The following is a 24,829-nucleotide window of genomic DNA, read 5'->3' as shown; positions in this document are numbered from 1 at the left end:
GTGTGGTCTTCAGAAAGAGCCTGTTTCAAGGAAAGAAACATGAGAAATAGGTACCCCAGCACCTTCGGGGGCGGAGCTCCCTGGCTTCATTTTCCTCCACACTCTGGGCACCCAAGGCCACCTTCAGCCTCATTTCCTGATCGTCCAGCCTCACCTGCAGAGCAGCCTGGGCTGGTGAGGGAGACAGGAATGCAGCAGACAGGAATCACTCTCGCTCTCGTGGCCTTGGCTGTCTGTGTGGCCCTTCCCTCCTCAGAAGGTGAGTGGGGGTGCTGGCTCTGTAAGCCTCCAGCAGAAAGAGGAGGCACTGCCTCCCAAGATGGAGCTGGAAGGAGTGAGGTGCTGGTGGCATTTTGGGGCAGGAAGGTTGATCTCTGCATTCAGGTAGGAATTTCCATTTACCTATGAGCGAGTGGCATGGGTTTAAGTCCCTGATCTTCAAGCATGGAACCTCCTTTGAACAGGAATATTAATAATTTGCCACACGGAGGATGAGAGCCTTCCATCCTGGAGCTTTGACCTGTGTTTCCTCTTCTGACAACAGTTACCTTAGAGAATCCCCAGGTAGAGGTTGGAGGAAAGCCCCTATTACTCATTTGTCTCCTCCTTCACCTAACCTGCTCCACTGGATACAAATGTGCATGTTCCTGGAAGAAAGACAGACTTGATTTTCTGGGTTAGGGGTTTGGTAAGCAACAAAGTCAGCCCCATGGATGCTAAAACCACAACTTCAAACCGACAATGAAAAAAGGATTCAGGCCAGGGACACTTGGGTGATTGAGTCAGTTAAGCCTCTGACTCGATTTTGGCTCAGGTCATGGTCTTGGGGTGTCAGGGTGGTGGGATTGAGTGCCACTTGGGGCTCACGCTCAGTGGGGAGTTTGCTTCTCTCCCTCTCCCTCTGCCCCTTCCCCCACTCTCTTTCAAACAAATAAGTAGGCCTTTCAAAAAAAAGGGGGGATGCAGGATAAGGGAGATTGAACCATACAAATGATATCAAAAGGAGAACTTCAATTGTGAATTGCTAGCATAATACGGAGATTATAACTGCATTTGGGCTCGGAGGCAATGTTTCCTACTGTATTTAGGAAAACCTAAACATAAGTACTTAATACTTGACTGATTTGACTCTTTTCTCCAGTCTTCTTTTCTGAAACTTCATTCTGAATAGATTCTCTAAATCCAGAACAGAGGTGAAATAAAAGTTCTGTTTGGTCCTCTTTTGAAAACATTAAGCCAACATGTAAAAACTGGCAGATTTAATACACACATTCTCATACATACACACACACAAACTGGGATTGTAAAGTCTCTCTTGAAAAATCACAGCTGGCAACAGTGGTTCCATGTCCCCTGGCAAGAACTGGCTAGAGCAGACTAGCCCTCTGTCCTTCACCGAAGTTGGCTACATTCTATGAAGCGCCTGGTTCCTGTAGGCATTTGTTTAGGGGCCAGTATCGTGCACCAAAGTACTGGGTTTATATTACTGAGCACAAAAAAAAAATCTGGATAATCTCTTCTTTATTTCTATCCATCTATCTTATCAAGACAAAAACACAAGTGTGTCATTTTATAAGTTTCTGTAAAATTACTTTCAGAAAAATTCACCATTGAAACTGCAGGATTCACTTTCACTGTTTCTCAAAGGTTTACCAGCTAAGGCTTATACCTGATTTTGGCAATGCAAATTTTTTCTTTACATAAAGCTTTGGAATCAAAGTGTAGGTTTCTCCTTTCAGCTTCCTGACCTGTTTTCAATTGTCCCCGCAGCAAGAGCAGCACCTCTCTTGCAGGAGAGGAGGGAGAGAAGGGCAGGTGGGGGGCGGGGGGTGGGTGACGAGGGTGCCCCTGCCAGACACCCAGGGCTGAGCCTCGCATGGGGCCCAGTCTTGGCAGAGTGGGTGAGACAGCAAAACACAGAGGTATTTGAAAAAGGAACAGTTGGTGACGGGTAAGAAAGAAAGAACTGAGGAGACCCCACAGTGGCCTTCTGGGTTATTCCCAGGGCTTTTCCGCAGGCAGTTTGGGCCACTAGAAAATCACAGTGTCTGAGAAGCGCCAACCCTCTGCCATTTAAAAATAAGCAATGTCAGGTTAAAATACACAAAAGCAGGCCTGAGAGCAGTCGTGGAACTGAGAAGGGCAACCAGCTGCTCTCTTCAAAAGACTTCCATTGGGTATCTCTGTGTCCCACGTGCTCCATGGGAGGGCAGGGGCAGGAGGGGACGGAGGAGGGAAGCTGGAATACTGAGGAATAGGTGGCTTTGGCAATTGCCACAAGCTGGGGTTGGGGCTGGGGAAGTGGTCTGTGCCAGTTTGGGACTTTGAGAAATACGATTTGTTCTTACAGGCATCAACTGTTGCATTGTCTTAATGGTGCCATAATTGGCCACTTTAATGTTATGGCTCAGTAATTGGCATTCCCAAAGTGTTATGCATACATCAGGAAGCAGTTGACTTACCTGTAATTTAAAGGCTTGGATCCTACCCAAAGTTAGGAGGGCAAGCTCTATACCTGCTGACGTGGCTGCTGGCTCTCAGGACTCAGTAATGAGTCTATAAAAAGGTCTCTCCTCCACTCTCAGTGGCCCTGACCAGATTACTTAAAGCCACAATCTCGGGCTTTGTGGGCCTGTTTTCACTATATACATTTAGAATAAGGCTCTGCTTGTGTCCAACAGATGCAAGGTGGGGGGTTTTGCTTCAGAGTCCCAAACTGACTTCCTTCGGGCAACCTGTTTTTCTCAAAATATGGCTCCTTCTTACACAGATACTTCCTAGGGACTTGCTGCTTGCATCCTAAAAGAAAATTTTATTTTATTTTATTTTTTTAAGATTTTATTTGTTTGAGAGAGACAGGCAGCATGGGTTGGGGCAGAGGGAGAAGGAGAAATAGACTCCCTGCCAACTGTGGAGCCTGACAGTGGATTGACGTGGGGCTCCATCCCAGGACCCTGAAATCATGACCTGAGCTAAAATCAGACGCTTAACTGACTGAGCCACCCAGGTGCCCTGTATTTTCTGTTTTAATCATAGGAGACTCAGTAGGGAGGGTTACCAAGAATATACATTTATGCTTGAAGTTGTTCTGAACAGTTGGGACTTTCCATTTCACCAGGAGTGGTCCCTGTAGGGCCTGACATGATGTGCCCAATAACCTGTCCTTCAATTTCTCCCCTGTTGTACCTTTTCATTAAAACACATGCCGCAAAAAAACAAACAACAAAAAAAAAACCAACCTCACACCCTGCATTCCCTGAATTCAATACCATTGTTAGATTAAGCGTCTAGATTTTTTTTTAAAGATTTATTTATGTATTTATTTATTCATGATAGACATAGAGAAAGAGAGGCAGAGACATAGGCAGAGGGAGAAGCAGGCTCCATGCAGGGAGTCCGACGTGCGACTGGATCCCAGGACTCCAGGATCACGCCCTGGGCCAAAGGCAGGCGCTAACCCGCTGAGCCACCCAGGGGTCCCCTAGTATCTAGATTGGTTCAAAAACTCGGTCATATCTATAATGTAGTTCAGGGTTTTAAAATTTTTTTTAATGTTTAAAAAAGATTTTATTTATTTAGGGGAAGGAGCAGAAAGAGAGAGAGAGAGAGAGAGAATCTCATGCAGACTCCCTACTGAGCATGGAGCCTGAGGCAGGCTCCATCCCATTACCCAGAGATGAAGACCTGTGCCCAGCCAAGAGTCTTGCCACTCAACTGACTGAGCCAGGCGCCCCCAGGGGTTTTTAAAAACCCTTTTCTGGGGATCCCTGGGTGGCGCAGCGGTTTGGCGCCTACCTTTGGCCCAGGGCGCGATCCTGGAGACCCGGATTGAATCCCACATCGGGCTCCCTGCATGGAGCCTGCTTCTCCCTCTGCCTGTGTCTCTGCCTCTCTCTCTCTCTCTCTCTGTGTGACTATCATAAATAAATTTAAAAAAAAACTTTTCTATGTCTGGAGAAGCAGTATGATATACCAACGATCTTCTCAAATCTGAGTCATACATGGGTCACTTTTACTCTCAGTGATGACCTTTAAATTATTATCCTATGTTATTTGATATATAAACATTAAACAGTTACAAACCCCAAAATAAATTTAAAATTTAAATAAAAACACAACCAGGAAGCCAAGAATATTTCAATGTAATAGTATTAATTTAAATTAATAGTTAATTTTTGGCCAAAACTAACATCAACATTCCAAACATGAATATAGCACTGATTCTTAAGATGCAGATTTGGAGCTTTATGTGCATATACTACCATGTTCAGAATGAGAAGCGATTTTTCCCTCATCACTTTTTTTCTGTTTGACCCACAGTGATATAATGGAGTCCTCCCTTAGCATGAATGCAGTATGAGATTCTAGTCTGTTCTTTTCTGACTGACCTGGGACCATTTTTAAGGTGGGGTCTGACTTTGATAACAACACTAGCATAAACATAAGTACAATTTGAATGTCCTGAAAATGCTCTTTTAAGATGGTCTTCCAGAAGATCCAGAACATTTCTATTTAAAGATTATGATTGAGATGACATACCAAAATTTCGGAATTGTCTGGAGAATTAATGAACTCTGAAAGCACATCCATAGGCCCCCTCCTAGGAAACGCAGCTTGAAAAATACTGGCAAGACTGGGAAGAGTCACTTTGGACTCTGTGCATTTACATATATGAACCCCCACACATTCAGATTTTTAAAAAAGATTTTATTTATTTATTCATGAGAGACAGAGAGACAGAGAGAGGCAGAGACACAGGCAGAGGGAGAAGCAGGTTCCATGCAGGGAACCTGACGTAGGACTAGATCCCACGTCTCCAGGATCAGGCCCTGGGCGGAAGGCGGCGCTAAACCGCTGAGCCACCCGGGCAACCCTCACACAGATTTTTAAAAGCATAAAAAGAACCACTATCTACACATTACTTACTATTTTCTTATTTATATTTTAATTTGAATTTTAATTATGTACATAAATAGCAAAATGTGAATGAGGAGTTCTCATTATGCTGGACATTATCTCTAGGTGAAAGGACTTCCAATTAGTCCACTTGCAGTATGGCATCACCCAAGAAAACAAAGAAGCCTAGTATAGTTTTTCCTGAAGAAGAAAGCCAATTTGCTACATTCAGTATTGACTTCTCTGCCATTTTTCAATAGAAATATTTGTTTACTGCATGGAGTTTCCAATGTTTACCTATAACATTTGAAAGTTCTCCTTCCACAAATCTTCTACAACTATGTATCTTTGTAAACCCCAGTCAGAGAATTTCTCCCCACTGACCTGGACAAATACGATGGCTTGTTGTGGATAATAAAGAGAGGCAGCTACTCTCAGGAACTCAGGCGGATGGATATACCAGCTTCTTTGTTTTTGAATCTTTAGCCAAAAGAAGTCCAACAATGCCAGCAAAGCCAATAACACCAAGTCTTGGAAAAAATCCAGGAGGTGCATTTGGGAGATATTCATAGCTAACCCCCATTGAACCTTGGTTTGTGAGTTCATTTCCTGACACCAACTTGTATATAGCTCGCAATAATATTGGAGATGTGAAATGCTTTCTTCAAGTTGGGTACTTGGCTCCTACACATATTTAGATTAACCCCCAGGAACCGAGTAGAGTGAAAGCTCATTAACTTTCCACAGAAGTTTTGTGAGGCGAGTCCCTTTTAGGTGATGCATAGACTTTGAAGGAGAGCAGACTCAGGCTGGCTGGCCCCACAGACCTCCAAATTACCTTGAACATGTTGCTGGCAGAGGTGGCTCCAGCAGGAGCCTACTATTTTCTTATTTAATTAATCATATACAAGAGTATAGCTTTTTAATAGACATAGTCATTTCTTTAAAGTTTATAGACAACGTACAAACTTCCGGGAATAATTTGGAACGTTGAAGTTCCACTGACTCATTCATTATCTGTCAGAGTCCTATTAGGAGACAGAAACCAGACAAAAATTTGGACAGGGAAAGTTTAATATATCAAATTACTAACTGTAACAAGAGATAGGCTAGAAAGAGGTAAAAGAACTCTAAAGAGTACAGGGATAGATAGGGCTGATAATGTAGGACTAATATGGGTAGGCCTGAAGCGGGGTTCTCAAGGGAAGGGATCCTGTACCCCTTCCCTGCCCAGCTGAGATTCAGACCTCGTTGGAGAAGACACAGCCGTGGCTCACCAAATGGCAAAAAAAAAATCACTTGGTGTGCCCTCCAGTTTGCAGAGGCAGGTTCTTCACAGGGAGGTGTCTTGCTGGAGGCACTCAGCCACACAGCTGCCTGGGGGGGTGCTGCCGGCTGTCCTGTGCCCGCCCCCAGAGCCTGGTGCTAGAGGAGCTGCAGCACGGCAGGAGTGGGGCCTGCGGGAGCCAGGTGAGGAGTGCCCCGGAGCCTGGAGGGAAAACCCCTTCTCACTGCAAGGCCTTTCCAGGGTCCCCTACTGACAAAGTTTGACATCATGCCAGCTGGTGAAGGAAAAATATTTAAAGGGCTCATCTTAATCTTATAGAATTGACAATTAAGGATGAAGTTGAAGCTGAGGGGAGTAAACGGACAATGGGCACACTTCACAAACACTTCATATTGACACCTGGATACTTACTATGGGGCAGGCAATGTGGTTTTGTTTCTAATTATTGTCAGCTAGTTGTTACTTTGTCCTCAGCACTTAAGTATATAAACTCGTGCAATCCTCATAACACCTCCATGAGGTAGGTGCTATCACCATACCCATATTACAGATAAAAATGAGACAGAGAATTAACTCATCCAACGTAAGCTAGAAAGTGGTAAAGGCAGGGATTGAATCTGGTTGCTTGTCTCCATATGCTTAAGTAATGTCAGTAATGCCTTCCAGTGTGTCCCTCTGGCACAATGTCATTCCTGTCCCCTTCAGGACTATCCCCCGAGCCCTCCAAGTGTCCATGCTGTGAGAAGTACTAGTGACCAAATGTCTTCCTATTGAGGTAAAGAAAAAACCTCATTCACTCTCTATTACCTAAATATGATGCCAAGGTTCTGAAAAGTATCCAGGAGGATGTTACTTGGGCAGAGCAATTCCATGTGCCGTTGCTGGGTGAGGCCTTCCTGCCTCCTCAATGTCAGCGACAGACACCTTCATTTGTCGGCATCCAGTGTGATGTGGCTCCGTTAAGATGTGAAGTCCACTAGACTAGGGAACTGTTTCCTTAACCAAACACTTTCAAAACATTGTTTATTTACATGTTGGCCTTCTTAAATGGCACTCAAACTTGAGATACTGTCAGCAGGCAAGTGAATCTTTCTAATTGTTTTTATCTTTGGCCTGGGAATCCTTTCTACAATAGTATGGCACAAGCCTTTGCTCTGTTTCTGTTTTACTGTGTTCTATAAAGTGTTCTTTATATCAGTGTTTTTCCAACTACATTTTTAAAAAAGATTTTATTTATTTATTCATGAGAGACATACAGAGAGAGAGGCAGAGACATAGGCAAAAGGAGAAGCAGGCTCCCTGTGGAGAGCCTGATGTGGGACTCGATCCCAGGACCTAGGATCACAACCTGAGCCGAAGGCAGACAATCACTAAGCCACCCAGGTGCCCTTCAAACTGCATTTCTAAAAAGTCCCCAAGTGATGCAATTGCTGCAGCTCTGGGAACCACACTTTGAGTGGCAGGAGACTATACAATACATGTAAGTAAGAGAGGAAGCTCGTTAACCTCTCTATAGTAAAGAGTCATTTCCTTAAAGCCCGAAATCCAATTTTTATATCACAGACTGGATGTGTAGTGTTTTAGTATTCATTTTGACAGATCTTGAGCAGGAAATCTTTAAAGCCTTGATCCAAAATTGGGTCACAGATGGAACCAAATCAGGGACAGAAATTCGTGGCAAATCACCCACCCAAATCTCTGACACTACTGGAAATGCTGTTAACAACAAAACCCAAAACCAACAGAAACAATAGCAACAACACTTTCATTAATAAGACAAACTAATGCTTTAATGAGATACTAATCTCTTTAAATTATTAAATATAATGGGCAAATGATTTATCATATTGAATTGACCCCTAATTACTTGAGTGAGGGTGGAGGGATAATGTTTCTGAAAAGCATTGTGTAATTTAAGGACATTTGAGATTTAAGACATTGACCAAATATAGGTAACCTTATTTCCTAAAAAAAAAAAAAAAAAAAAAAAAAAAGGAAAATTAATTTTAATTTTTATTATTTTTAATTTTTTTTAAGATTTTATTTATTCTTGAGACACACACACACACACACACACACACACACAGAGGCAGAGACACAGGCAGAGGGAGAAGCAGGCTCCATTCCATGCAGGGAGCCTGATGTGGGACTGGATCCCAGGTCTCCAGGATCACATCCTGGGCTGAAGGTGGCGCTAAACTGCTGAGCCACCCAGGCTACCCCAAAATGAATTTTTATAGCATTAAAAGCCTTAAAACAATATACAATGATATAGAAGACAAAAGAGCTTAGTTCATCTCAAGAGGCATTTATTTAGCACTAATAACAGGTATTGTGCTGCGTGGTATGGATACAAACATATACTGAGGGAGCTCACAGTCAAAAGACACAGTCATATAAACTCTTAATTTTTTATATATGCTAATGATAGCAAAGCATAGGATGCTCTGGGACCACAGATTCACATGAGACAAAAACAAGACTGGGAAAAAGGAAACAATTAGTGACATCTTGAACTCAGGAATAAAGGAATGAAAAGGAGGGAGACAGTTCTGAGAAACAGAGTAAAACATACAGGAGTTTGGCCATGGGGAATGCAGGATGGAATGACATGGGTTTCCGGCTTGGGTAGCAGTAAATGAGTGTTAAATGAGATGAGAAAAGGAACAAGATTTTCAGTGGTAAGAAATAATGCCTTCAGTTAGGGATTTATTAAGTTAGGGGAGCCTGTGGAATATTCAAGTGTATGTTCAATAGCAGTTGAATACATGTCAGGATTATTGGGGTAGAGGCTAAAGTAGACAGATATTTTAAAGCTACTGATATAGATAATAACTCAAAGCATGAGAAGACGTGAGCGGAAAGAAGAGTGGAAGGTCAAGGACTGAACTTTGAGGAATGCCAACTATTGAGGAGAGGGCAAAGGAGAAATTCAGAGCAAAGAATGTAATTTCTCAGTATTAGGACAATTAGGAGGGATTAAGGTCTTGTCAACCAGGGATATGGAAAGTGTCCACGACGGAATGGGTACCAATGTCACATGCAGTAAGGAGGTCCTGAAAGATAACGTTAGACAAACATCTGCTATTGGAGGCATCCTGAGGGCAGGGACTAGGACTTCCTAATTTTTGTATATTTGGTGCCTAGAACAATGAAAGACACCAAGTAGGTGCTCCACAAACGCTGATGGAATTTTACTGACCTGGCAATCACTTTCATTAGTAAAATAATAAATTTGCTGGAATGATTCAAACTCAAAAAATGTGTGTGAGCCAGTGTTGATATTTTCCCAAGGGGGTTTTTCCTTGACCTAATCCAGGTTAAATTCTCAATACAAAAATAAAATGAAGGAAATGTAGAAAACTGATCAATCCAACCAAGGAAAGGAGGGAAAAAAGGATGATAAGAAGAAAACACAAAATAAGGTGGGTAAGTAATTAATCAAAAGATTTAGTGTCACAATATCGGTATCAGAAAAGTAGAACATAGGCAAAAACTTGGAATAGGACTAGAGGAATTTCACAGGAGGATAAAAAGTATCAGTTCCCCAAGAAGGTACACCTAAGACTGCCTTAAGAGTGCAGGGTCAAATTTTGTTATTTAAAATTGTAGTAAGGGGCAGGCCGGGTGGCTCAGCGGTTTAGTGCCTGCCTTTGCCCAGGGCCTGACCCTGGAGACCCAGGATGCAGTCCCACATCAGGCTCCCTGCATGGAGCCTGCTTCTCCCTCTGCCCGTGTCTCTGCCTCTCTCTCTCTCTCTCCATCTCTCATGAATAAATAAATAAAATCTTTTAAAAAATAATAAAATTGTAGTAAGGTTGATCCTTGAACATCCCAGGGGTAGGGGCCCCCAACCTCACTCTACCCTAGTGGAAAACCCCCAAATCCCTTTTGACTTCCCCCAAAATTAACTACTAAGTTAATTAAGCTTTAGTAACCTACCACTGGCCAGAAGCTTACCAATAACAGCTAATAAATACGTACTTTGCATGTTTACATGTATTATATACTGTGTCCTTAAAATACAGTAAGCTAAAGAAAATGTTAAAATCATGAGGAAAATTCATCTAGGGCACTGCATTTATCAAAAAGAAATCCTCAGAGGTGGACCCACACCCTTTAGACCCATGTTGTTCAACGGTCAACTGTATTTTATTCGTCATACACTTTTTTTTGGTATGAACTTTTATTTTAAAAAATATTGCCTAAAATATTATTTAATCTCAACTACTGAATTTTTTTGGGCACCCATGTCAAATTTTTCCTCTGGGGGACGCCTGGGGGGGCTCAGTGGGTTAACCGGCTTCCCGTTCGGGTCATGACCGCGGCATCCCGGCATCCAGGGGACGCCCCCACGGGGGAGCCTGCTTCACCCAATCCCTCTGGCCCTCCCCCCTGCTCATGCTCTCTCTCAAATAAATAAAATCTTAAAAAAAAAAAAAATTGGAACGCCCAGGTGGCTCAGTGGTTGAGCATCTGCCTTTGGCCCAGGGCGTGACCCCGAGGTCCCGGGATCGAGTCCCGCGTCGGGCTCCCTGTACGGCGCCTGCTTCTCCCTCTGCCTGTGTCTCTGCCTCTCTCTCTCTCTCTCTGTAAAATAAACAAATATAAATAAGTCTTTAAAAATAAATAAATAAAATCTTAAAAAAAAAAAGAACTGCCCCTGAGGCTAGCGCCCTACTCCAATCCCCGCTGTGGATAGAAGGGCACCGGCGTGCGTCTGAAATATAAGCCCAGCAGACACGTACTGCCAAACCATAAGAAAAAAATCCGACCTAATCTCGACAATAGTGAGATTTTTTTTTTTAACATACCCGCATCAGAAACTGACAGATCAATCAAAAGACTAAAATTTTAAAAAATTTAAAAAAAAACAAAAAACCCCAACCCTAAAACTTTCCCGCAGCTCCTTGAAGGGCAGGTGTCGGCAGGCAGGGCAGGCCGGGACACAGGCCGGGCTTCCCAGCGGCTCCCGAGGGCCCAGGCCGCGCCGCGCAGGCGCACGCACTTCCGGCCGCCCTCCCGGAAGAGGCTGGCGCGAGGGGCCGACCGTGGCCCCGCCCCTGGGCGTATCCCTGGTTGGACGCGGGCCGCTGCTTCCGGAACGTCCTCTTCCCCGCGCCGCGCGCGCCACCGCGGGCTAGCTAAAAAGCCGCCGGCGCCGTGCCCGTTGCGCACGCGCAGAGGCCGGAGGAGCGGCGGGATGTGGCCCCAGTATGCCTGCAGGAACACCACCCGCTTCTCCTTGCGTCCGTCCTTCCTTCTCCTCCTCTTTGGGCTCCGGCTCCAGCACCAAGTGTCCCGCTCCCGGCCTCTCCTCCCACACGGCCGCCATGACCGCAGGCACGTGAGCGCGACGGCCGTAAAGCGCCGCGACGTCGTGCTTTTGTCTTTTCCCATCTTTGATTTGGGTTCAGGGTCCTCTTGATTTTTCTCTTGTAGGTTTTTGGGTTGAACGCTTAATTGTTTTTTCGTGCGTGTGTTTTAAATAAATGCACTTAGGCTATGCCACCTGTTATAATAAGTAGCTTCCACTTTTCAGAGTACTGTGATTTTTTTCTTTAATCTGGATCAAATGGTTTTTAGCTTCAAAACATGATATTTGTAAGTTTATAAATATGTCGTGTATTACTTAGATCCAAGCTTTAAACGGTTACTTTGCACGAGAACCTCCTCTTGAAACACTATTAAGAATGAAAAAAAAAAAAAAAAACCCGAACTGCAAAAAAATGCAATGCAACTTTGTAATGTAGGGGAGGGGAAAAAAAAAACAAAAAAACCCTTACCAGGATCTCTTGACGGGTGATCTCTGTAAGAAAAGACATTAAAAAGGGAAAAGCATACAAATCTATGTAAGTTTTAATTGACATAGCAGCTTTCACAAGGAAATGAAGATCCAAATAAGTTTAAATCAACGCTTATAAAGTTGGAAAGAGTGGTAAATTGTGGAAAAGTGGCCAAAGGGACTTGGGCGAGGTGACCAGGAAGATAGATAAGGGTTAGCTTAACAGGATTGGTTTGTACAGATTTCTCTCGGCCTCAACTTCCCCTGGAGTAGGGGAGCACCATCTGACTCAAAGGGATGAAGTGCCGCCCTCTGGTGATAAAAATGCCTTCCTCCAGGTGCAGGGAGGGCATCTTTTACTTGGGAGTTTTATCTCCCCAGGGATTTTAGGAAAGTTAGGATGGCCTTTGTGCATTGCTTTTTTTTTTTTTTAAGTGGCTTTAACTTAAAATAATCAATGAGGTGGCGTTTTCCGAATGCCTTCAGTGAAAATAAAGATTTTATTTTTTATTTATTTATTCACGAGAGACACAGAGCAAGAGAGAGGCAGAGACACAGGCAGAGGGAGAAGCAGGCTCCATGCAGGGAGCCCGATTTGGGACTCGATCCCGGGTCTCCAGGATCAGGCCCTGGGCTGAAGGCGGTGCTAAACCGCTGGAGCCACCTGGGCTGCCCGCCTTCAGTGAAAAGAAATTAGAAATTGTAGACGAAAGGGACAATGTCTTAGAAAACTAAGATACCAGGATTGAGCAGAGAAGACCTACCCCCCCCAAAAAAAAACCAAATAACTATTAGAGTTGAACACATTTCCTTCAAATAGACACCAAGCCTAGATGGTTTCAGAGATTTTACCAACCACTGGAGGAACAGACCATCCTCATCTTATAAAATCTCTTCAAATAATAGAATGGCAGAGAAAACTACCCAGTGCATTGTTGAGATTAATATAACCTTAATATCCAAAACTTTCAAGATTGATATTAGGGGATAAAAGAATGGACTAATCTTGTTTATGAAAATAAATGCAAAAATCTAAATAAATAGCAGATCAAACTCAGAATCGTATAACGATTAATACATTATGACCTAGTATGGTTTATCCCCAGAGGGCAAGGAAGAAAATAGATTAACCCATCATAGTAATTTAAAATTTGTGTATTGAGTTTACCGTGGGGTAAGCACTGTTCTAGGCATTTAGCAAGGTAATAAAGGAGAAAAGCCTTGAGGTGCCTCGCTGGCTCAGTCTGTAGAGCACTGGAGTCTTGACTTGGACTAGTGAGTTTGAGTCCCACATTGGGTGTAGAGATTAAAGATTTTTTTTAAATAAAGGAGAAAAGCCTTTCATTGCTATACAGGATTTGAGAAGGAAGAGATTAAAAAAAAAATGTATGTTTACCTAGAAAACCAAAGAATATCAACTCCAAACTATTACAACTAAAAAAAAAGTACAGCAAAGTTGTTGGCTACAAGATCAACATAATCAACAGCATTTTTACACATCAAAAAAAAAAAAATTAGAAAAGGTAATTTTTCTAAGATTTTATTTATTTATTCATGAGAGACACACACAGAGAGAGGCAGAGACACAGGCAGAGGGAGAAGCAGGCTCCATGCAGGGAGCCTGATGTGGGACTCAATCCTAGGTCTCCAGGATCACACCCTGGGCTGAAGGCGGCAGCGCTAAACCGCTGAGCCACCCGGGCTGCCCTAGAAAAGGTAATCTTTCAAAGACCATTCACAATAGCACAAAACTTATAAGGATATATAACAATATTTTATTTTTTCATAAAGGTCTTAAAGGACATCAAAGAAACCCTGAATAACTAGAGAGATAATTGCATATTTATGGATGGGAAAGCAGTATTTTTTTCAGATGTCTCCTCTCCCAAAATTTAGTTGTAAATTCAGTGCAATTCCAGCCAAAGTTCCAAAGATTTTTGAAGAACTTAAGCAGATTCTAAAATGTATAGGAATGGTAAAGAGCCAAGAACAGTCGAGACAATTTTGAAGAACCAGTTGGATAAGTAGACTTAATTTTGTTAGGCATTAGGATTGATTAAAAAGTCACCTTAATTGAGACAGTATGGAACTGATGCCAAGATAGGTAAATAGAGCAATGAAACAAGAGAAAGCCCAGAAACAGACCTGTGTGTATGTGGGAGCATGAAGACTTAAGGGGTGTCTGCGCATCAGTGAGACTAGGCAGTTCCACTGTGGAAAGGAAGCAATCCTGCCAACAAAAGATCCTTCTGTCCTAAAAGAGAAAAGAGAACAGAATATATTATTGAATGAGCGTTAGCAGATTTACAAGCCTGAAAGTGATTCTGAAGTTAGAACAGAATTGCACATATTTTATGCAAGAAACAAGAAGAAAGAATAACTTCTTATCTCCTCAAAAAAACGGGGGTTTACCTCTTGTGGCAGTCCGTGTGCATCTTGGGAGAGACCCTGAGCTAATTCCAGAGGCACATTTTTACATACGTAGAGGTTCTTTGGCAGTTACCTTAGATATATAGTTATAGTATGACAACTGGAGACTGGGTTTAATCCTTAGGGAAATTTGCCTCTTGCAAAGGTTAGGGTAAGGACTCAGGTTCACTATGTCTCTAACGAAACACTCTTAAGAAAGAAGGGAAGGGGGGAATGGTCTCTTTGTCCTTTATATATGGAGAAAATTTTTATTTACCTTTATGGTTCTGAGCTATTGGTTATCCTAATGCAAATGATTCCTTTTCTGGCTCAGAACATACATAAAATAAATTCCAGGTGTAAAAAGTAAAACTTTTTTTTTCATTAGATAATATTTATTAGGGGCACCTAGGTGGCTCAGTCAGTTAAGCATCTGCCTTAGGCCCAGATCATGATCTTGAGGTCCTGGGATAGAGCCCCACATCAGGCCCCCTGCTCAGCGAGGAGACTGCTTCTCCCTCTACCTCTGCCACTCCCCATCACTTGTGTGCTGTCTCACACACCTCTCTCAAATAAAACTTAAAAAGAAAAAAATTTATTTTTTTAAGATTTTATTTATTCATGAGAGACACAGAGAGAGAGGCAGAGACACAGGCAGAGGAGAAGCAGGCCCCATGCAGGGAGCCCGACGCGGGACTCGATCCCAGGTCTCCAGGATCACACCCTGGGCCAAAGGCAGTGCTAAACCAATGAGCCGCCTGGGCTGCCCAAGAAAGAAAATTTTAAAAAGAAAATATTTATTGAGCACTAATTATGTCCTGGACACCAAGGATATGAAAATGGATAAAGTACTGTCCTTTCTATCAAGGAGTATAGATTCTAGCAAAGATAATAGACATAAACCAAAAAATGATGATAAACTACAAACACTATAAAAGAAAGTATAGGGTACCTGGGGGAAACCTGTTGAGAATTGATGATGGGATCTGATGCCAGGTGACAAGTCCTCAGCTGGTCACCCTAAAGTATGCTTGTGGGGGAAATTGTCCAGGAGGCTGCTTTAGTTAAGGCAGGACTCACACTGGCTGGAACTTTAGCCTCAAGCTCCAACATGGAACCTGATACCTGGTGAGCTGATGTCTGTGGCTGAGAACTGGCAGGCTTGATTGCTAAAAAGTGAAGCTTTTAAAACAATGTTATTTTTATGACTTCTGGCTGAATAAGATATAATAGCAAACCATAAGGAAAAACTCTAAACATAGTTAAAAAATAAGCTACCAGGTGGGAGAAATCACCTTTCCAAAGAGATTTCCAGATAGGGCTCTTGGACTGAAACAGTCTGGAATGTCCTTTCCAAAGCAAAGGGGCATGTCTGGGGCAGTTAGGAAAGGATGTGGGGGTGGAACAGAATAAGCCTCACAATAAGCCAGAGACCATTGCTCGCCCACACCTCTGGGTCCTGCACTTTTATTAAGCCTGCTATGAAGATTTCTTTTTTACTTCTTTTTTACTTGCAATAATTTTCTTCCCACATTTACTTCCAGGAACCCCTACTCCATCAGACAGGCCTGTGTTTGTGTAAACTCCAGCTTTGGAACAAAAGCAGGTTCTTTCCCATGGGATTCCTTGCTTTATGCAGTGGTGGACCAGGGTGCTTTGGGGAAGGCTTAGCTCTTATCAGCTTGCTTTCCCAACTAGGTAACTGTATCAATTGAATTAAAACCATGTAAATTCAGAAGAAAAATCACCTAATCCCTTTTTTTCAACCTTATTGCCCCCTCTAAATCTTTCCTATCTGGAAGTTCTGGACCATCATCAGTAGAGAGGAAGTTGTGGACCATTCTTTGAAATGGAATTATTCTGACAGGAGGCTCAATGAAAAAACCTGTAGGGGGCGATGTTCTCCAAAAGAATCTTAACATTGCCCAGGGAGCCTGATGTGGGACTCAGTCCGGGAACTCCAGGATCATGCCCTGAGCCAAAGGCAGGTGCTCAACCACTGAGCCACCCAGGAGTCCCCCCTCCTTTTTTCTTTTTTTAAGATTTATTTATTTTAGAGAGAGAGAGAGCAAATGGGGGAGGGGCAGAGAGAGAACCCTCAAATAGACTCCCCACTGCACCGAGAGTCAGACACAAGCCTGGATCCCAGGACCCCAGGATCATGACCTGAGCTAGAGTTGGCCGCTTAACCAACTGAGAGCCACCCAGCTGCCTCAAGTTTGTTCCTTTTTATTGCTGAGAAATATTCCATAGTATAGATGTGCCACAGTTTGTCTAACCATTCGGCCACATCTGAACTGAAGCCAGTGTTTTGGGGAAAGCTAGAATTACAAATAAAGCTGCTGCAAACATTCATGTGCAGATTTTTGTGTGAACACATGCTTTTTATTTCTCTGGTCAACCAGTGTCTTTTTATTTATTTATTTATTTATTTATTTATTTATTTATTTATTTATTTATTTATTCATAGAGGCAGAGAGAGAGAGAGAGGCAGAGACACAGAGGGAGAAGCAGGCTCCATGCAGGGAGCCTGACGTGGGACTCTATCCCTGGTCTCCAGGATCACACCCCAGGCTGCAGGTGGCGCTGAACCGCTGCGCCACGGGGGCTGCCCAACCAGTGTCTTTTTAAACAGCTCTAATTAAAGCAGATCCTTGAGGTTTGTGAGGGATCCATTTGGAAAGCCACTTGTGTCCTCACATTCTCAATATTAGAATTATTTATATAGGCTCCCAGCTTGGTCCTAAATCACACACAACTCATGTCTGTCTAGGAGCACTGTTTCTTGTGCATAACCTCATACCCCAACTTGGCTACCTTCTTTATATGTATTTACTTAATTTTGTTTAATCAGGTAATAACGCTGTAAAGAAATAGGAAACATTAAGACAGTTGTAAGGAACAAACTGAAGAATTAGATCCTAGAATAACCTTGGTGAATAAATACTTCATACTTTTTTTTTTTTTTTTTTTTTACCTTTTTCAGACTTTGACCCCTTTTCTTTGGGGCGGGGGGTTTAAATTTTAGACTTTGACCCCTTTGGTCTTTGTTCAGAGCCAAAGATTTTCCTTTCTGGGGGCATTTCAAAACACCCCAAAATGTTTTTCTTCCAGAAGTGTCTTTGTGCAAGGAGTTCAGGCCTTGGAGTCAGGCATCCAGTATTCCAACAGGCTTTACCACTTACACTGCTGTGGGATGTTGGGCAAGTGTACTAACCTCTCTGAGTCTCGTTTTTCTCCTGTAACATGAGGATAATACTAGTATCTGATTCATAGGATACAGTGAGACGATCAATGAGAAATGCTAAATTCTCTATACATTTTAGCAGAACCTCCTCTCCAAGTCAATTTAAAATAATGCAGGGTTCACCGAAGATTGTTTGAAGGAGACTAGGAGGGGAGAATTCTATCAGACTTCCCAGAGAAAATGCCAGCACTGAGGCCTCTCCCTCAAAATCCAGCCCAGGCCAATCCTCCCAAGGTCAGCCAGGCAGGCCAGCTCAGTGTCCCTCACGTCCACAGGGGCTCCTTTCTTCCTCAGTTCTGTGTGTCTCACCCTGGGCTTTGACAATTCTGCCAACCGTGCTGGCACTGACCACACCGCCAGGGAATGAAGACTGTGAGCTCTTAGTAGCGCTATGCTTTGTTTTCCTTTTTGTTTTGGTTCTTATCCTTTTTTATTTTTTTTAAGATTTTATTTATTTATTTATGGTAGACAGAGAGAGAGAGAGAGAGGCAGAGACACAGGAGGAGGGAGAAGCAGGCTCCATGCCGGGAGCCCGACGTGGGATTTGATCCCAGGACTCCAGGATCGCGCCCTGAGCCAAAGGCAGGTGCTAAACCGCAGAGCCACCCAGGGATCCCCCAGTTTTGTTTCTTATCCTGCTTGCTGTTCGAGGGGTCAGACCGATGGTGCTCACGTTTCCACAGTGGAGACACAGATGCATTTTCTTGCTGTCTGGCTGGTCATCCAGGGTCATCCGTGAGCTCCATGAACAACTTCATGGTCCTTTCTAGCATTGAGCCAGAACTGTGATCCCAACTCACCAGTGACAGAGGCCACTTCACCACCTCTGTGATGACAACTTCTTCTTTCCTTCTCCTTTGTCTTTAACCCTGGCAGTCAGCAGGAATGCTGCTCTGACCCGCTGTGTTGGTTTGGACAAACATTTGCCTTCTTAGTAGCTTATTTATCAGTAAGATGAAGAGATGTCCAGTAGGCACGTTTCCCCCTAGAGAGGAAGAGTGGCCTACATGGCTGTTGAGTATTCAGGGAGCTTGGTTGCCTAACTTTTTGAGCACTCTTCAAAGGATTCCATCTCTCTTGGTCTTTTATATTTCCAGCTGCCTCAGAAGGGCACCAGTCACTTCTGTCAACATATAATAAATCGGGCCTGCTTCTTGCCTTTTTTTTTTAAATTTTATTTTATTTATTTATGATAGGCACACAGTGAGAGAGAGAGAGAGAGGCAGAGACACAGGCAGAGGGAGAAGCAGGCTCCATGCACCGGGAGCCTGATGTGGGATTCGATCCCGAGTCTCCAGGATCATGCCCTGGGCCAAAGGCAGGCGCCAAACCGCTGCGCCACCCAGGGATCCCTGCTTCTTGCCTTTTGATAGTTAATCCGATTTAGGTTCAATGATCTCCAGCCACGTGTGTGCATCCTACCTTAATATATGAGAAATGTAATCCAGTTTACTAAGTAGATAGAGGTGCTGGGTGCTTTTCTGGCATAAAACTATTCTTTGAATTGATGTCAGCTCTCAGATAACTGAAATTCCTAACTACACAGGTTTGCCTATGATTCTTAATACCCTCAATGCTTCTGAAAGTCCGTTTCATATTTTATAGCTGCTTGGGTTGAAACTTATAGCAGTGCTCTTGAGTATTAGCTCTCTGAAGATAGTAATTCTTCATGTCTCTACTCCCAGGGTCTAACGTAGTGATTCACTATATATAAGAATATATATATATATGTATATATATATATACTTATATATATATATACATATATATATATAGAGAGAGAGAGAGATAGAGAGAGAGAGAGATCACTTAAGGTAAGGTGGTGAATGAATGGATGGATACATGAATAAACCCAAAACTTTGAGATATTAAAATAGTTTGACTTGGAGAGTAGTCAGCACAGTGTAGCTGAAGAAGCAATGAGTTTTAGGAAATGAATGCATTAATTAATGTAAGGACAACCAGTATTCTGTTCTCCTATAGCACTTAACAAATGGAAATATAATTCACATACCATAAAATTCACCATTTTAAAGTGTACAATTCAGGGCACCTGGGTGGCTCAATCAGTTGAGTGTCTGCCTTCAGCTCCGGTCATGATTCTGGAGTCCTGGGATTAAGCCCCACATCAGGCTACCTTTTCAGTGGAGACCCTGCTTCTCCCTCTCCCCCTGCTCATGCTCTTGCTTTCTCTCACTCTCTCTCTCTCAAATAAATACAATCTTAAAAAAATAAAGTGTACAATTTAGTGGTTTTTTAGTATATTCACATATTTGTACAACCAGTTCCAACATGTTTCATTAACCCCAAGCGAGACCATGCACCTGTTAGCAGTCACTCCGCATTCCCACCAACCCCGACCCCTGGCAACAACTAATCTACTTTCTCTCTATATAGATTTGCCTGTCCCAGACATTTCATATAAATGGAACCATACAATATGTGGCCTTTTGAATCTGCTTTTTTCACTTGTAACCCCAGTCTGCTTTGAACATCAATCTGTTAACATTTGTTTTGCTGTATTGTGATTATTTACCTCCCTGCCTCCCACTGGACTATTAAATATCACAACGGCAGAAACTGTGCCTTATTTATCTCAACATTTCCAATGCAGAGTTCAGGACTTGGCACAGAGTGGACACTCAGTAAATGTTTGCTTTTCTTATTCCAGTGAATCTGATTGGTTAGTGCTTGGGTATTCCTCTCTGCACACTCCTTATATGCATAACAAAATGAAAACCCCCCTTAATGGGTCTAGGTTGAGAGGAAAGAGGTAGATTCTTATGGCATGATGTAGCTTCCACTGGGAAAGGTAAACACTTTCCTTGTTTGGGCTGCTGCAGACTTGCGTGACAGCTAAATTAAAACAGAAGTGAGGCTGAGCACAACCATTAACACTCTATATCACTTATGTGGATATATTTCAACTACAGTAATTCAAATTAGTGGTTTAAAAGTTATTGAGAGCCGTCTGAGTGGCTCAGTTGGTTGAGTATCAGACACTTGGTTTCAGTTCAGGTCATGATTTCAGGATCCTTGGGATCAAGCCCCGAGTCAGGCTCCGTGCTCAGTGTGGAATCTGCTTTGCTCCCTTTCCCTCTGCCTCTCCTCCTGCTTAGACGTGTCTGTGTGTGTGTGTGTGTGTGTGTGCACGCGCGCACGCACTCTCTCAAATTAATCTTTAAAATTTTTTTAAAATAAAAGTTATTGAAGACACTCATTTTTGCAAATGGATTTATGTAAATATTATACACACACATATGGGAATTGTATTTATAATCTAATTTTCCAAGAATTAAAAATATATGTATTGGGCTGATGGTAAGTTGTTACTGATCTGTATCTCAAGCTGAGATTCTATTCTAAATATGGCAGCATTGGACTATTCAGGACAGGTGGGACAGGAGAAGAAGGTAAAAGTCTCTCTTTCTGGAGAGAAAGAGCGCCAGCTAGTTTTATACAGATCCTTCATGAGGCTCTGAAACTAGGGGCAAGGCATTTTCCCAAGGCTCTGGAGATGACTGGAAGTCAGCACAGAGGTTCTTTCATCATTGCTGACAGGAGTATACTGGTCTAGGACTCGGACTCTGTGAGATGTACAACCAAGAAAAGCATACTCTTCTCCCCATATTCTGGAGACAGTTCCTTCTACAGGAGTGTTCCACTCCCTCTCTCAATCAGGTGAGGTTTAAAAAAATAGAAATATCGATGCTTGTTGAAAATTTGCCCCCTCTCTAGAAGTAGTCTTTACTTATAAATTTGGGCATATATATTTCTATAATTTTCCCTCTGTATATGTGTCACATTTTTATTTTTTTTTAATTTTTATTTATTTATTTATTTATGATAGTCACAGAGAGAGAGAGAGAGAGAGAGAGAGAGAGGCAGAGACATAGGCAGAGGGAGAAGCAGGATCCATGCACCGGGAGCCCGATGTGGGATTCGATCCCGGGTCTCCAGGATCGCGCCCTGGGCCAAAGGCAGGCGCTAAACCGCTGCGCCACCCAGGGATCCCTATGTCACATTCTTTTTATAAAAATGGGATCATTCTTGTACTGAAACTTGCTTTTCTCACTTAATGATCAGTTATGGACATTCATCTGTCTTAGGGTACATATACAGATATACCTCATCCTTTATTCCATTTGGATGTACTATTACTTAACTATTGGTACACATTTAGGTGAGCTGGAATGTTCTGCTGTCGTGACCAGCTGTGCACCTGTCGTTATGACTTGTGGGAGCCTTTTGGAAGGATGGAATTCCAGAAGCACAATGTAGGAGGTCACGAGGGTTATAGCCTCAGTATTGAGTTCCAGATGTGCCTCCTCTACTGTAGCCTCTTGAGGACAGGGACGTACTGTTCTATGGACTTGTGTATCCCCACCGCATTGTGCCTGGAACATTTTTTTTTTAAAGATTTTATTTATTTATTTATGAGAGACACACAGAGAGGGAGAGGCAGAGACACAAGCACAGGGAGAAGCAGGCTCTATGCAGGGAGCCTGACGTGGGACTGGATCCTGCGTCTCCAGGATCACACCCTGGGCTGAAGGCGGTGCCAAACCGCGGAGCCACCCGGGCTGCCCTAGAACATTTTAAATGCTCAATAAATGTTGTTAAACAATTGAATGTATAAGTGAATAAATGAATAATATTGGAAAGTTTTGATCCTCCAAGAGTGAGACACATTAACATCCTTTTTTTTTTTTTTTGAGTCACATAAACATTCTTAGTTTCATATTCAGTTTCTCCTCTACTCCATAGTTGTGAGTGAGCTGATGTGTCCATGTGGACAAAGCATGGATAGAGATCTTCCCCTGTCTTAAGAACAGGTGCCTCTATTGCTTAGAACTGACATGATAGAGGGATCTAAACATTTCTTTTTTTTTTTTATCTAAACATTTCTTTGAGCGCCTCATTCAGTGGTTAACTTTTGTTATTATGAGGCTGCCACCTGCACCCACTATTGACTGTAATTTCTAAAAAATATTTTTAAAATTTGCTACCCTCTTGGTGGAATGGGAAGCATAAGAGAATATTGTGGGCATGAGGCACAGAGGAGTCTGCAGATACATGTTTTAGTAGGGGGTTGGATTTCCTTTCATATTTGTATTGCCTTCCTTACATGTGGGGAACCTAAGTTCCTCCTAGCTTGACCTACTTCTCCAGGCACTCCCCAGCTTAATGCATCTTGCTTATCATTGCAAGATGGATTTTCCTAAAACGCTTCTCCTTTCCCAAATCTTTAATGGTCCCTGCTTCATAAAAGCTAAATCTTAGATTTACATTTAGGGCCTCAGTGGTGTTGACCTTAGCCTATCTTTTGAACCATATATCCCACCACTCACCTTCCTAACTACTCAGTTCAGACAAAGTGGTCGATTTTTCTCTATACCCTCAATGCATCTTGGGCTTTCCTGTCTCAGAATTTTTAAAAAAGATTTTATTTATTTATTTGAGAGAGAGAGAGAGCATGAGGAGCTGGGAGTGAGCAGCAGAGGGAGAGGGAGAAGCAGACTCCCCACTGAGCAGAAAGCCTGATGTGGGGCTCGATCCCAGGACTGAGTCAGCCGGGCACCCCTACTGTCTTAGAATTCTTAACCATCCACTTCCTTTAGTCTCAACAAGTTGTCTTCAATTTTTTACACCCCTCAAAATCCTCAAAGATTCATCCAAATCCTTCCCTGCTCCAGGGGCCCATGTGGTCCTCTTCTAAACTATGTGTGACATTCTGTCAATCTCACTACTTTCATCTCTAATCAAGTCAATCTTCAACCCACTAGCATCGTTGTCTGGAGCTGTTTTTCATCTTTTCAGTGGTGTTGTGTTTTTGCCTGTACTTAATGTTTTATTTTCCCCCAATACAGTGTAGGTTCTGGAAGGGAGAGACATGTCCTGTCCCAGGTCTGCATTCACAAAGCCCTCTGCAAGTGTTTGCCCCTTGCTTCAGTAGATTGGCATTCCGTTTCTCTGGAATCTGAGAGCCAGACATAATGTAATGAGCACTGGTTGTTTTATAAATGATGAATCACTGAACTCTGCTTCTGAAACTAATAATAAACTATATGTTAATTAGTTGAATTTAAATAAAATAAAAAAAGAAGCCAGGGCATTATTTGTTTGTTTTTGTTTTAAAATTCTAGCAGTTAACATACAATGTTACATTAGTTTCAGGTGTACAGTATAGTGACTCAGCAGTTCCACATATCACTCTGTGCTCATTAGGACAAGTGCCCTCCTTCATCCCTATCATCTGTTTCACCCATCCCCCACCCACCTGGTAACCATCAATTTGTTCTTTAGAGTCAAGAATCTATCGGCTTAAAAAAAAAAGAATCTATCGATTTGTTTCTCTCCCTTTCTCTCCTTTCTCTCTCTCTTTCTCTCTCTCTCTTTCTTTCTTTCTTTCTTTCTTTCTTTCTTTCTTTCTTTCTTCTTTCTTTCTTTCTTTCTTTCTTTCTTTCTTCTTTCTTTCTTTCTTCTCTATCTTTGCTTATTTGTTTTGTTTCTTAAATTCCACATATGAGTGAAATCATATGGTATTTTTTTTCTCTGACTTATTTCACCTAGCATCATACTCTCTGGCTCTATCCATGTTGTTGCAAGTGGCAAGACTTCTTTCTTTTTGATGACTGAGTAATATTCCACTATATATATGAGATATATCTATATATATAGTGGAATATATATATTAGATAGATAGATAGATAGATAGATAGATAGATAGATAGATATGATGGACACTTAGGCTGCTTCCATAACTTGGCTATTATAAATAATGTTGTTATAAACATAGGGGTGCATGTATGTATCCCTTTGAATTAAGTGTTTTTGTATTTTGGGGATAAATATCCAGTAGTGTGATTACTGGATTATAAGGTAGTTCTGTTTATGGAGGAACCTCCATACTGTTCTCCACAGTAGCTGCACCAGTTTGCATTTGCACCAACAGTACAGAAGGGGTACTTTTTCTCCACCTTCTTACCAACCCTTTTTGTTTCTTGTGTTTTTGATTTTAGCCATTCTGACAGGCGTGAGGTGATATCTCATTGTAGTTTTGATTTGCATTTCCCTGATTATGGGTGATGATGAGCATCTTTTCATATGTCTGTTGGCCATCTGGATGTCTTCTCTGGAGAAATGTCTGTTCATGTTTTCGGCCCATTTTTTAATTGGATTATTGGTTTTTTTAAAAAAGATT

At 42.4% G+C, this 24,829-nt stretch overlaps 1 protein-coding gene and 1 pseudogene across 2 annotated transcripts in view; one reads left to right on the top strand and one right to left on the bottom strand.

Annotated features, from left to right (window-relative positions):
- Nucleotides 1–24: 24 nt before the first annotated feature.
- CCL28 (C-C motif chemokine ligand 28) overlaps nt 25–24,829 on the top strand; it is a 31,093-nt gene continuing 6,288 nt past the window's right edge. Inside the window, exon 1 of one of the 2 annotated variants that reach the window (XM_041750493.1) lies at nt 25–259. In XM_041750493.1, coding sequence (XP_041606427.1) covers nt 40–259 — 220 coding nt within the window. In that variant the 5' untranslated portion in view covers nt 25–39. Of the gene's footprint in view, nt 260–10,817; nt 11,528–24,829 lie in introns of those variants that run through there. The other variant, XM_041750494.1, reaches the window with a different exon arrangement.
- LOC121488161 lies at nt 4,884–8,112 on the bottom strand (annotated as a pseudogene).

This window comes from Vulpes lagopus, chromosome 3, assembly GCF_018345385.1.
Source record: "Vulpes lagopus strain Blue_001 chromosome 3, ASM1834538v1, whole genome shotgun sequence".
Taxonomy (NCBI): Eukaryota; Metazoa; Chordata; class Mammalia; order Carnivora; family Canidae; genus Vulpes; species Vulpes lagopus.
The sequence above is the reverse complement of the archived record's forward strand: the minus strand, read 5'-3'. Positions and strand labels throughout refer to the sequence as shown.